Below are 15,097 nucleotides of genomic sequence, written 5' to 3' on the forward strand. Positions count from 1 at the left end.
AATACTGTTCTGGGGATATAAATCAATTATCTACCGATGCTTAAATTGAAAAATGGCATCCATTAAGTATAGATCCAACCTAGCATTTATAATATTTAATAATTCTATACAGGGTGTTCCAGAAATAAGTGCAAGTATTTTAAGAGGTGGTAGATCTGGCCAAAAAAAGTTCTCTTTACCATTTTTAAAGCAAACTGATAATAACCGAGTTAAATAACTCGGTTATTCTCTGACTCTCTGAAAATTTTAAAAAATACTGGCAAAATTTTGAGAGCCGCCGGCAGCAATCGATAATCCGCCGCAAATACCAAGCAATTACCAGAATATCAGCTTGTTCAACGCCCAGTGTTGACACATCGACTAGAAAGATTTTAAAATGACTTGAAAAATTCAGATTAGAAGTAAAAACTTACTACCTAACATTAGAAAAACGGGACGGAAGGTTAGATGCCATCTGAATTATTTAGGATTATTTTTTAGTGAAGAATGAACATCAAAATAATTGATATTTCCCTATAAATAATAAAAGTATTTTTACAGGCTTACCTTACATTTGCCAATTCTTTTTGTTTTGTCAGATTAAAGATATTTAAGATATTTGCATTTTTTTAAATAGCATGTTTTACTTTTTAGATGTTGGTATTTAACTTTAACTACCTACCTGGAAAGTCCAAATTTTATCGTCAGGTTATAAAAATACGTGCATACAACTTCTTCTGCTATTGACAAGTTTTTTAGAGTTTTTACTAAATTTTATGTAACAGTAAATATATCAATTGAGGAGCACATGGGAAAAACGATGAGTATCCACAAATGATAAATGTTCAGGAAATCGTTTTTTTTTTAATTGAAATTACGCATGGACTTTTATATCCGAGTTTATATCGTTTTTCCCATTTTTAAATGCCTGTTTCTATGTGGCCATTATCGATATTCCCGTTTATTTAGGTACCAAAAGGTGTAGCCCCCTTTTTGGTACTTTCATTATTTTTCCCGTGTGCTCTTCAATTAGTAGTAAATACTGTAATAAATTATATTTGCATATTTCTTAAGTTATAGCATGTTTTGCTTTTTAGCTATTTGCATTTAACTTGAATTATCTACCTTTTTATTAAAAGGTAATAAAAAGTACTTGGATACAACTTGTCTTGCCATTGTCAATTTTTTTTCAGTTTTTACTAAATTTTATCGAACAGTAAAATTTATTACACAATTAACTACTAACAGTCATAATTACTGTTCATGACAATCATAAAATTTAGAAAAAATTGCAAAAAAATTGGCAATGTTAACACAAGTTGTATGCAAAGGTACTTTTATTACCTTACGATAAAATTTGGGCTTTCCGGGTAGGTAATTAAAGTAAAATGCAAACATCTATAAAGCAAAACATGCTATAATTTAATATTAAAATATTAGATATATTATTCTATCATATGAAGATAGTTTTGCAAATTCTTCGAGAAGCCGTATACATTCATATGCTATTATACATATTTATATTTGTAAACAATGAGATATGTTATTAAATAATAATAAGAAAGTAAATAAATATTGATCAATTATTAAAGACGCCTAAAACTGTTAATCAATAAATCTAGTACTGTATTTTTATTTTTCTACTTGCTGTATACGGCCAGCGTTCTGGCTGATAAAATAGCACTTCCGCTGCACCCGGTAAACGAACAAATTTTTTGTCACCTCGAAGGGTCACGGGCCGCCTTTGAAGTCAAAATAACAATAGAATTCCTTAGAGTGGGTCAACTGATATATTTTATATTCTTTAAACTGTGCCAGTACCTTCCCATCTCTCGCACCGCAGATTTCACACTAACTGCTTGCGCTACGGCCGGCCACTATATCCGGGCACTATACTTAATCATCTACAATGATTAAAAAATCTACAGTGAATAAAATTAATTTAAGTATGTTTTTATAGAAATTTAAAAATATGGACTTAAAACTTGTAAACATACAGAATGTTGATAACGTAGGAGGTGGCAACATTGCATTCTGTGGACTATAAACAAATTTCCGGAAACAAGCGGCACTCAAAAGTTTTTCAATATTTTCCGGAAAATGTCAAGAAAAATATAAAATTTTTAACATTTTTGTGTTTCTGTGGTCGAACTATACTACCAGTTAAAATACTTGCCCTAATTTCTGGGACACCCTGTATTAGTCGAAGTAATAAAGGGCAAATTGTAACCGGAAAAATTCAACGTCATATTCTGCAGATAAAAATAAGTAAAATAGGTTCATGTCCTAAAATGCTTAGTTTCAGAGATACGGGGTGTAAAATTTCATTTTATTTCAAATAATTTCTGAAACTGTATAGTGCATTTAAAAATGCTTGAGAATACCACGTCAATTAAAAATCGAAACAATTAATAACAATTTAAAAAAATCTACAATTTAAAGGTTTTATTTGGGAGTTGCTGGAAATATTATCAAGTATTTTGATTTGGATCGTTACTAAAAATTAGTATTTAGAATAGCAAAGTTCAAACAAGATATTTTAGATATGGGTATAGGAAGGTATTTCAGAATCTGTGACCTCTTAACAAATGTGGTGTGATCAGTTTATTAGCCTGAGTAGATTTTGGGCCATATATCACCCTAGAACTTGGACCCCACGCAAACATACAACTCAAGAGACTATAAATAATACATAGAATCTTCTTCCAAGGTTTTCCTTCTTTTTGCAGCTCACTTTTCGTTAACAAAACGTTTTTCTTCGCCAATTTTGATTTTTTTAATTTTTTACATACAAAGGTAGATATTTTTTTTTGTTTTTTGAATTCAAAATAAATGAATTGCAAAACTTTTTTAAAAAAAAGTATAGTGAATAAAAAAATTATTTAAGGATTAACCATACAGGGTGAATCTTAAATAAGTGTAAGTATTTTCAGTTGTAATACAGGATATTTCAAAAAATATTTATCATCACTCTTTTCTCACGTAAAAATAATTTTTTTTTTATATCAACATAGGTCCGATTCTGCTTTGTTTCGTACTTACAGGGTGTTAAAGACTTAATTTTTTTAGGTTTATTATATAGTGGTTCAAATGAAATTTTGATGGTAAAAATTACTATAAATGCTAAAAACTGTCGACAGATTCGCCAGGGACGTGCATATGAGTTATCACTGGAATATTTTTCTGTCTATCTATTTCTTTCTTTTCTCCTGTTAGTAGAATAATTATGTAGGCCGTTTAATGGCGATTAAAAGCTGTATCTAGATATTTTGTCTATATCGATCTCCTTGATGAGAAAAATGCTTTTGAAATTATCTCTGTATTTAAAATATAATTATTATTATTTTTTTTTAAATTAAATAACTCGGTCAATTATAATTAATTAAAGGCTTATAATAATTATAATAATTAAAGGCTTACTTAAGGGACACCCTGTATAGATAAAGGGGAATAAATAAAAAATCAATAGGTTTTCATAAAACACTTTTAATAAATACATTTTTTCTGGCTTTTCAAATTATGTACAGGTTTCTTTAATTTTAATATTAAACAGTGCCGTGCGTAGGGGAACTATTTTTTTGTTAATATACCCGTAGAAAAAAAAAACATAAAAATAAAATAAGTCAAATGTTCGTCTCTTTAGTGTAATATTATAATCACATACAAATTAAATATTTTACACAGTGCCATTTAATAATTATAGTAAAGAAATAAATATAATCTTACGAACTGAATCAAAATCACTATATATTTTTTCATTAAGAGAAATAAAAATATATATGCATTAATTCTAGTATCTACGCCTCTGGCACCACCCCCCTGCGCACGACACTGGTATAAGTAACACATTCAAATATTTTTATCACTACAAGATGAATAATGTTACAGTTTTCCTATTTTCAGAATTTTTTAAATTTAATTTAAATTTTCTATTACAAAAAAAATTGTATACAAACAGATATAAAAAATTAATTTTGATATTTTATTTATATTTAAATTAATTTAAAATAAAATATTACTTCACTGACATGACAAATTATTAATTGTAACGATCTTTGACAATCGCCATTTTAACATACAGGGCGATTAAAAGAAGCAACCCAATAATTTTTAGAGTATCAGTTTGATAAAATCTGAACAGAAAAAGTAATGTTTTTAACTAATATATAATTTTATACACTTACTTTCCTAGTTATACAATAAATTTTACAGCTCACTGTACATAACGGTTATATTGACACTGGCGACGCTACTGAAACGTAACGCAACATTTTTATATAATATTATCAACTAATTATATATTTGTTTATATCTATTATACATAAAAAATCGTTCTAGTACATTTAAACATTTATTATTTACATTTATTTACACCTTATTGTTAAAGCTGAAAACTGTTTTTTTTTCTTTCGTTTATTTATATAATATATTTAACATTTTTTACACAAGTTATTGCTTGAATGCACATCAGAGGGGTCTATAGGGGTACCAATAACTTTGAATCAAAAGATTAAGGAGGGAGTATAATGTTATTCATGTATGTATTCATGCATTACAGACAGAATTGACATCATGAACAATTATCAATCATGACAGTGAGGAAGATGCATATATTTTATTTTTCGCCAGAAATTGTTCAATTTATTAGAATAAATATGTGTAAATGCAAAAAAAAAAATTTTCTTGAAAGCAGTACCACAATTTTATAAAACTGGCCATTAAAATACTATGGATAGCACAAACGACGCCTCGCGAATTGAAACGATATTCTATTGGTCTGACGTCACCCGCCGTTCTCGTCGACGGGCGATGGCCAGCAGCAGCCAGACGTGTTCCGTTTATGTACGTATTTAGGTGGCGTACTAAGACATTTTTGTTGCTTTTAGCGTTGATTAAAGGAGCTTTTTATGCTTTTTTGTGCAGTTATTATTTGTATGTGTTGTGTGTTCTGAGAATTTTTTAAGTAATGGCAGATTCCGGGTTTGTAAAAGCACAATCAGATAACTTGCCAAAAGTCGATGCTTTTATGTTGGCTGCTTTTATAAATACAAATTCCCAATTTATTGGTGCTGAATTACGAGGAGAAAAACAGAGAGGTATGTAACATTTATTCTTTGTAGTACTGATGCATATTTAAGTATAAGTAGGTACCTACTGTTACGAACTTTTATATAATTATAAATTAATGTTATAAACTTATTTTTCAGATCAGGTAGGGAGACTTATATGAGACTGTATGGAGATAATGCTGTAGGTTATGTAGAAGTGAAAAGAGACAAAAATATTTGTTTAGTACGTGAAAAATAACTCCAGAGCATAGCGTGAAAAAGAAAGTTTTTTTTATATATTGACACCCCGTTACCCTTGTTATTTTTAAAGATTTTTTTTTACGAAATTATAGGAAATAAATTGTTTATCAGTAATGAAAATATTATACAAGGTGTTCCATAAGGAAACGCCAAAATTAAGTTACTTTTTTAAGTAAAACATCCTATATATTTTTGGATTCTTCGGAAATTTCTAGATATTCTAGATATATTTCATGTATGATATCCTATACCTATCTTCAAATGTTTACGAAATATTGACTGTTGTAAAGTGAAAAATACCTACAATTTTCTGGACCACCTTTTTTGAGACACTCTGTATAACTAGAATTAATTTTAAAAGAGAGTATATGAAAAACCATGCAACTTTTTTATTTAATGTTTTCTTCTAAAACTTGCAGTTAAGGCTGTATGTGGGTGTCAAAATATAATGAATAACCCTGTACATTCAAATTTCATATACCTATGTAAGACAATATACATAAATATATGAACTTACATCAAAATGATCTTCACAACAATAAATCGTAAAAATAGAGGATAATTTAACGTTTTTTTTTTTAATCTCTTCTCATGGCCTTGGACCATTTTTTTCTGTTTTCGCTCATCCATTACTATTTATAAATATCACTAATTACTAATTATGTATTAATTAACACAAATAACAAAAATTTTGACTCGGATTCAACAGCGTTTAAACGCAAACTGTGTAAAATAAACACGGGTCTGGCTCCACTCAACCAGAAGAACGGCGGGTGACGTGACAGCGGCAAGGCGCGGTAGAGAGCGTTTACTCGGCCATTTAAATTAACAGTATTTAATTATTTTATATTAGAGGCATTTCTTAACCGATATCAACGATTTTTTTCTTGTTCAATTTGTAATTATATGAACTATTTTTTAAAACCATTATTTAAAAACATGCATTTTCCTCGTTCTGTTTGACAATATGATTGGAGTGACGGAACGACGCACGGGCACAGATGCGTTTGAACTTGACTTAAAACTCGAAAAATCGAGAAAAAAGTAAGTATAGATGCAGACAGTTGTATTATCCACCAATAAAGTTTGTATACCTACCATCTCGTATAGGTATGATACTAAAACCGGAGTAGATGCAAAAAAGTTTCTTGAAGTTTGAAAGTAAGAAATAGTCCTTTTTTATACAGTGTGTTTAAAAAAAATGTGCCATCTCCCGTTGGGTACAAATAAGATTATTTTTCATATCGACATATGTATGTAGGTCCGATTTTGCGTTGTTTCGTAGCTACAGGGTGTTAAAGTCGTAATATTTTTTCGATTTATTATAATTTTCTTCCAAGTGCTTTTAGCGTTTTGAATGAAATTTTGAGGGTAAAAGTTACTATGAATGCGACCTATTTTAAGCTAAAAAAGTGTCGACATCTTCACCAGGGACGTGCATATGAGTTATCACTGGAATATTTTTCTAAAAAAAGAATGTACGCCACTGACTTTTTTTTCTCCCGTTAGCGAAATAATGTGAGCAGTTTAATGCCGATTAAAACTTATCTCTTGATACTTTGTCGATTTCGGCCTCCTTGATGAGATAAACGCAATTTTATTAATTTGCCTTGATCCAAAAGTTTAATAGCAGCCTTTAAAAAAAATTAATATCATTAACTTGCGAAAGTTTTAAATAAGTACTCACTGATTCCTCATCAAAAAATATATAAAAAAGTTCCTCTAAGCATGGGTACGGAAATGCATAGTTTTAGAGTTACAGGATGTTAAAACTTTTTAAAATTAAATTTTTTGTAATTTTCTTAAATACCATTATTTTTTATTTAAAATTGTTGTATGTGGACTAATAGTAATAATACTTAATAATAAATAAGGTAAAATATATAATTTATTAATTTTATATTTATTCATATTTTATTAATTGTGATTAATAAAATTGCGTTTATCTCATCAAGGAAGCCGAATTCGACAAAATATCAAAAGATAACTTTTAATTGGCATTAAACGGCATACACAATTTTGATATCAAAAGAAGAATAATCAGTGGCGCAGATGTTTTTTTTTTTTGAAAAATATTTCAGTGATAACCCATTTGCACGTCCCTGATTAATTCATCGACACTTTTTTAGCATTAAAATATGTAGCACTTATAGTAACTTTTACCCTCAAAATTTCATTCAAATCACTAAAAGTACTTGGAAGAAAATTATAATAAATCGAAAGATTATTAAGATGTTAACATCCTGTAGTTTCGAAACGAAGCAGAATCGGACCTATGTTGATATGAAAAATAAATCTTATTTTTACGCGAGGAACCTCCCCACCAGAGATGGCACATGTTTTTTGAAACACCCTGTATATGTCCTTATATTCTTCCTTAATCTTTCTATTCAAAGGTTCAATCAAATCCTGCAGCCCTTTTGGCTCTAAAAAATTGTAAATTTAAAAACTGGTAGTTGATTTTAACATGAACATGAATTATATTTTGACTCTAATAAAAAATTTCACATTTTCAAACGATTTCGTTCATAAAAAACAGTCCAAATTCCAAAAAACCTCAACCTCACTGTTGTCCATCTTTACGCGACCTTCCCCTGCGTCTGTAACTTCTCCAGTTCCTCCTCCTCTTTGGTTAAAGGTATGGTACTATGATTATACAACCCCTGCGCCATCAACTGCAATGCCAAAGGGTTTTTCTGCCCCGAAGCCTTCTTGATCTTGGCTCTCTTATTCTGGAACCATATTTTAATTTGGGCCTCGTTCAAGCCAAGTTCTGAACTGAGCTGTTGCCGTCTTCGTTCTGTCAAGTAGCGGTTCTCTGCGAACTCGTGCTTGAGCCTGGCAAGTTGGGCTCCGGAAAAGGCGGTTCTAGGTCGTTTTTCTTCGGGTACTGTTCCTTTGGTGCCGGGTTTTTTCATGCGCCTTGTTCTGGGACCTGGAAAAGAGAAAAAAAAAGGTTGAAATACTAGAGACTAGCGTATATCCGCGACTTCGTTCGCGTCGAATTAATCATTTGTAATGGTGATGATAAAGCAAAGCAATAATTTCCATTAACATACAAACTGGATAAAATTGTTTCACATTTATGTCAGCATGAGAAAAAACAACCTCCTTATCGAACCTCTCCACCCCACAGTCAATCCGTTTGTCAAAAATCAGCTTTACACGTCAAGCAGTTTTTAAGCAGAATCGTGATTATTCAATGGTCATATTTTATGAAACATCCTGTATAAATTTTTAAAAAATCTTAAAACATGTATAACAACAAAATAAAATATACGTGTTTAAGAGTTTTTCCGAAAAACTCAATTTTAAATATAAAATATTCTAATATTTGAGGGATAGTTTCACCCCCTTAGAATTCGAGTTTCGAAAAATCCCTTCCTTATCGAACCTCTACACCCTAAAGTCAATCTGTTTTCCAAAAATAAGCTTTTTACGTCAAGCACTTTAAGCAGGATCGTGATTAATCAATGACCAGATTTTTCGAAACACCCTGTATACATTTTTAAAAAATCTCAAAATATGTAAAAAACTTGACCGTTTTCTAAATAAAAAATATTGTAATATTTGAGGGGTGGTTTCACCCTCTTGGAACTGGAATTTCGAAAAATCCCTTCTTATCGAACCTCTACACCCTAGAATCAAAGTTTCCGGAATGCAGTTCGGACCACCCTGTATAGTACTCCGTGTCGAATGAAGTGAATAACACATATCTATGATATAATCATACACTAATAACCTTTTTTAATACAATTTCAACAACTTTCTTGACATGATATTCCTGAAATTAGTACTGCGACCATTAAAAGACTCAAAAACGACAGATCAAGACAGAATTAGACACCTCAAACACCCTCAATTATCCCTCTCGATCCCCCAGGGAAATGTAAGATGTCTTTAGCGGTTTCCCCCCCACCTCTTCTTCAGGAAAACTTGACATTTTCCGCCGTAATTATAACAACGTCTCCCACTTCTTAGTCTGTCTTTCCTTAATTGCTCTCCGAAGTTGTCAGTTGGGAGGCTGCTCCAAAGAAAGGCACGAAGGAACAGTTTTCAATATAACTGTCAGCTCTCACATCTTCAGTATAATTACGGTGGAAATTTTGGAGTAAATGGCGCCTTTCCGGGCTAATTTTCCAGGAATTTTGATGGTAGAATGAGGAGAGAGTGGGGTAAGAGGGTTAGAAGAAGCTTAGGAGATGAATATCATAATTAGATACCAATATTCCTTAATATTTTATGTAACCAGCATAACTTAAAGAACCACAGGACGTGCAAGCAAAATTTTTTTACAAAAATAAATTGGCGCCGGGAGGCACGTATAGCCGCCCATACTAAAATATGTTAATAAAAAGTCCAATTTTGGTCCGTGGTTCTCTATCGGCCACCTGGGGTCGCGTCCGATGGGAGTTTGGAGTTCTCCACACGGATTTTCTCAAAAACGGACTACGGAAACACGGAATATCTCAAAAACTGCGACTTTGACTGATTTTGATGTTATTACAAATATTATTGCAAATATTGTTCCTAATCTTAAATTGAAAACCGCGTTTCGCTAGCTACTATAATTTTGAAGTTACGATTTTTTAAAATTTTTAACCCCCTCCCATACTCCCTTACCATCCCCCCACCCCCACCAAAAACTAATGGCCAGATTCTCGGGTGCCACAGTATTTTTGTGCCAAATTTGGTTAAAATTGGTTTAGCGGTTTTTGAGTTATCGTGTTACAGACGGACAGACGGACAGACGGACATATGGACAGACGGACAGACGGACAGACGAACAGACGGACAGACGGACAGACGGACAGACGGACAGACGGACAGACGGACAGACGGACAGACGGACACCATGAAAATATTTTGTATTTAGGTCATTTATGACCGAAGTAACTCATTTTGAGAGATTTGGCTACCATACCCGTTGGTATGGTCGGCTAAAAATGTAAATGTGTCACAATTAATTTTTCTTTGGTGCAGAAAAAATGGCAAACATGTGCATACATTCCGAAATCTGGTAACTTTCGGCTTTGCGATACTGGTACTAAAAATTCCGCAGGCTCGTAAAGGAACGCGGCCTATCATGACACCGATTTATCGCCAGCAGTAAAAGAAATCTCGTCATTTGCAAGTTGGCCCATCAACTTTTGTGGTCATATTAACCATATACACATATACAGGGCCATAAACGTAGCGTGGCGTGGTTTATGGGGTTTTTGGTCGCCAAATGCCGACCCATAATCGACCACGGTGGTCCCAGTTGACGAGTCAATTTCCCTTCTCGTATACCGGGTGGTCAAATAAAAAATAATCGGTCATGAATGATATTTCTTTCAGCTTTCCATAAAAGCTTGAGACAACAAATACACAGCTCAGGATCTTTACTACCACAAATCAGCAGAAGAATTAAGTTAGCTTATGGAGTATACAGGGTGGTCCGAACTGTATTCCGGAAATTTGGCAGCATATTCTGCAGATAAAAATTACGACAATTAATTATTCATAAATTAATTATTATTATATTTAACGAATTAATGATACGCCACTGTTTTATGACAAAATTAAAGAAACTAAACTAAAACTAGTTTTAGTGAACCCTAATCGACATTTGATTTCGGAAAATCGACTATACGTACATACATATATCATACTTTACGCAAAATTGTAAAATTTCCAGGGATTTTGTGCCTAAACGGTTGATTTTCGCGAAAATTCTCATAGAACTTTTTTTATAGGAAATTCTATTCTCTTTAATTTTGCTCTCTTCAAATTTTTGCGAAAAACGCATAGTTTTCGAGATATTTACAAAATACCGATTTTGGGCTGGCCAAGTCTGGAAATGTGCATTTTATGGATTTTAGTTAGGGTGTAGCGTTTTATTTTTCTTTTTATAAAAATTCCAAATTTTAATATTGCTGGCGCCATCTATTCGCTAGATGTTAAACTTCATTCAGTACAGGTAGCGGTTCCTTTCCATAAAAACAAATTTCATTGAGTATAGACGATAGAGTTCACTTAATTGCCTTTGGTCATATGACCTGTCAATTCGAAGACTTCCGTTTTGCGAAAAGGAGGAAGGAGTTTTTTCCGAGAGATTGAGATCAGAAAAAGACGCGTGGTTCAGCGTCCGACGAATCTCAGAGAAAAAGGGCTTTCTGAAACACTTTTCCTAACAGTAAAGGCACGGGTATCCAAAAGTGGAGATTTGAAATCCTGTAGAATATACTGTTCAGAGCCTAGTTCGTGTTTTTTTGGCCTTTTCCTGGAATAAGATCACAGTAAGTGTATCTACCATTTTGTATCGCCATGTCTAACTAAATTTTATTTCAGTTATTCCTGTTTTTATTTATTTTGATAATGTTTGATTGTGCATTACTGGTTTGGATCAGCATATAGTTTGGCTATATTTTGGAATGTGTACAGCTGATTTTCAGACCGTAAGTTATTTTTTTTGGTATTCGGTGACTGTTCTGAGAGTTTTTTATATAGAGAACTGGCGTATAAGAAATTGACGTATAAGTAATTGGCATATGAGTAACCACTTTTGAGACAGTATTTATGACTCTACATTTATTCTACTGATATCGAAGACTCCTGCTACTATCGAAGAGTCTACATCCACTTCCGTTAGTCTGGAGACTGCCTGCCTATCTGTTCACTACGTCATAAATTAAAAAAAAAATACAGATAAGTTCTAAGTTCAACACACAAGGTATTCCCTAAATTTTTTTTACTTTGAGATAATATTTTGAATATCTCTGTGAATTGTTGTCATTTATTCCATATATTATAGTCAAAATTTACCTTTTAGTTAACATTATAAGTCATGCTTTGTCCTTAACGGTACGTTTTACTTCAGTATGATCTTTTATGTGAGAATCGCTAACACGGATTCATTTTTGAAGGTTATTGTACACGATTTGTTTCGAAACATCATCGTATTGGTACTTACATAAATTTCACCTGTTTATATATTACGTAGTATAGTATACTGAAGAGAACTTTAACTAAATTTGAGTTTACTTAAAGCAACTAACGATTTCATTGGGATAATTGAAACTGGGTTTAAACTGATTGATAATTGTGTTCGTTTTTAAATAAATGTTCAACGTAGGATAGTTATATCTGACTTTTATTCTTGATGAACATAATAGACCCTTATTGCTGTTGATTATTTTATTTTAGCTATTTCATGATCAAATTTTCTTACTGGTTTCTTACTTTACCTTTTCATACCCAAAGTAAGTGGCGCCCTTTTTACTGTCTTTGACCATTACTATTTGAATACTTAACATCAATTTTAGAATCTTTGCAGCCTATACATTATTACTTTTATTTTATTATTTAACAACATTATTAAGTCACCACAGGTCACAAGCCTTACCTACGAACCCAGCTCTCCTCTAACCCTGAGCAACGGATACCTTTTTCTTTCTGTTTGAGTGATGACAGAAAAAGTCGTCACAAGGGACCCCAAAACCTATAAACCTGCAAAGTTGCAAAACTTCCGGACTTTTTTCCAAGCAGGCCCCTTTTTTGATCCCCAATGACTGTGTGAACTATACCACTTTATCTAAAGAAGAAACCATTCGACCAGTGTGTACTACCACTCATGACCTATGCATGAGAAACCTGGACACAAAATGTTTTATTCGATACGTTTTGCCTGAACAGTTAAGACTGACAACAAAACTTTATGCGTAGAAAGGGCTTTACAAGTAAAGTGTTTTGTTGTATTGTGGTGAATTAGTGTTTTATTTTGCTGTAATAGCTTGATTCTGACTAAATATTCTTCGACTTTTTGAACGATATCTCCTGTAAAACTTAAACTACCACTCTTTCCAGGGTGATTAATGACAGTTCTAGTAAATAATACGCCTGGAGGTTTAAAAAGCACGGGCTAAGATTAAAAGGGCGAAAATTGGAATGACTTGGCAAAAAAAAGAGTAAATGGAAGAGTACACTCCAGCTAAGTTTATGGTAATACGAAGTAAGGAGGTCAGAGATAAGACTTGTTCCCTTTACTGAGGATGGTAATTTATTTTAAAAAAAAACGCTTGCTCGAATGCGAAATTCGTTTTAAAGGTTTACTTTACTGGATATACAGAGTGCTTCAAAAAACATGTGCCATCTCTCGTGGAGAGATTCGTCACGTAAAAACAAGATTTATTTTTCATATCAACATAGGTCCGATTCTGCTTTGTTTCGTAGCTACACGGTGTTAATAATCTTTCGATTTATTATAATTTTCTTTCAAGTACTTTTAGCGTTTCGAATGAAATTTTGAGGGTAAAAGTTCTCTCTTGATAATTTGTTGATTTCGGCCTCCTTGATGAGATAAACGCAATTTTATTAATTTGTCCTTTATCCAACTCTAACAGTAACCTTTAAAAAAATTTAATATCATTAACTTGCAAAAGTTTTAAATAAGTACTCATTGATTCCTCATCAAAGAATATGAAAAAAGTTCATATAAAAATTCAATGGCGGACTAAGCCTGTCGACCCGGTCTGTTTAGATAATGATATAGTTCTAATGTACATTTTGTAAAAATTGAATGACGTATATACAGCGTGTCCCAAGATGAGCCTGCGTTAGAAGTTTCTAGAGAACTAGAATATCCAGATACGAGATTTTGTGCATATCATTGTTTCACAATGAGGTCTATCGATTAAAAATATTTTCAATAAAGCGGCACTTTCGGAAGTACCGGAAGTTGACAGCAACTTTCTTATTTTAAATGGGTGTCCCCATTTTTATTACATACTTAAATTCTCTGTAAAATTTTATGAATTTTGATATTAAACACTCTATACCTAACGTTAATCGTTTTTGAGAAAAAAAAAAATTATAATTTTTGGAGGAAAAAAACTGCCTGTCAAAAATATGTATATCTATAGCCTAAACGTCAAATTTAGTGATTGCCACAGCCACTGTACCATAAAGAGGACATGGGGCTATCTATGTCAAAAATTAAATTGTCCGAATGTCATATAATAATGGCCGCAGCTGTCATGGAATTGAGCGATTAAAAAATTATCATAAATCATTTTTTTTTTCAAATAATAATCCACTTTTTTTATTTCACTAGTGAAGAGGCTTTTGTTACTTTCGTTATTAAAATTTGTTACTTTTTGACTATATTTAAATGTTCCTGTACCTAAAATAAATCGTTTTTAAGTTATTTAAGATTTAGCTTTAAAGCGTATATTTTTCTTGATTTTAACCAGTAGCCTATGACAGTATATTATCGATCATTTCCAAGCTAACTTTGCGCTGTTTTTTTTTCGATCGTACGGTATATTATTAAAATATCAACTATTAGATATCACTAAAGAACGAAAATAACGAGATATATTTATATAAATACACTTATTAAACTTTTAAGCAGCAGTAGTTATAATGTAGGAAATTCAAATACCTAATTAATTTTCTGACAGATGGAAATAAATTGTCTGACTGTTTGACACTTAATGTCAAATGAAGCTAGATAAAATCTAGAAAAATATACGTTTTCAAACTAAATCTTAAATAACTTAAAAACGATTTATTTTTGGTATAGGAACATGTCTAGTTAAAACGTAACGAATTAGAAAACCTTTGCACTAGTGAAATAAAAAAAGTGGGTTTCCATTTGAAAAAAAAAATTATGGTAATTTTTTAATCGCTCAATTCCATGACAGCTACAGCCATTATTATATGACATTTGAACAATTTAATTTTTGAAATAGATAGCCACATGTCTTTTCTTTATGTCACAGGGGTTGTGATAATCACTAAATTTGACTTATAGGCTGTACAAATTT

The 15,097-nt window shown here is 31.9% G+C and overlaps 1 protein-coding gene across 1 annotated transcript in view; it reads right to left on the reverse strand.

Annotated features, from left to right (window-relative positions):
- Nucleotides 1-7,491: 7,491 nt before the first annotated feature.
- The window catches only part of LOC115884932 (homeobox protein invected-like), an 80,739-nt gene continuing 73,133 nt past the window's right edge, over nt 7,492-15,097 (reverse strand). Inside the window, exon 3 of the mRNA XM_030903654.1 lies at nt 7,492-8,223. Coding sequence (XP_030759514.1) covers nt 7,868-8,223 — 356 coding nt within the window. The 3' untranslated portion in view covers nt 7,492-7,867. The remainder of the gene's footprint in view (nt 8,224-15,097) is intronic.

The sequence above is a fragment of the Sitophilus oryzae genome, unplaced genomic scaffold (genome assembly GCF_002938485.1).
Source record: "Sitophilus oryzae breed Bouriz unplaced genomic scaffold, Soryzae_2.0 scaffold_358_pilon_pilon, whole genome shotgun sequence".
In the NCBI taxonomy this organism is placed as follows: Eukaryota; Metazoa; Arthropoda; class Insecta; order Coleoptera; family Curculionidae; genus Sitophilus; species Sitophilus oryzae.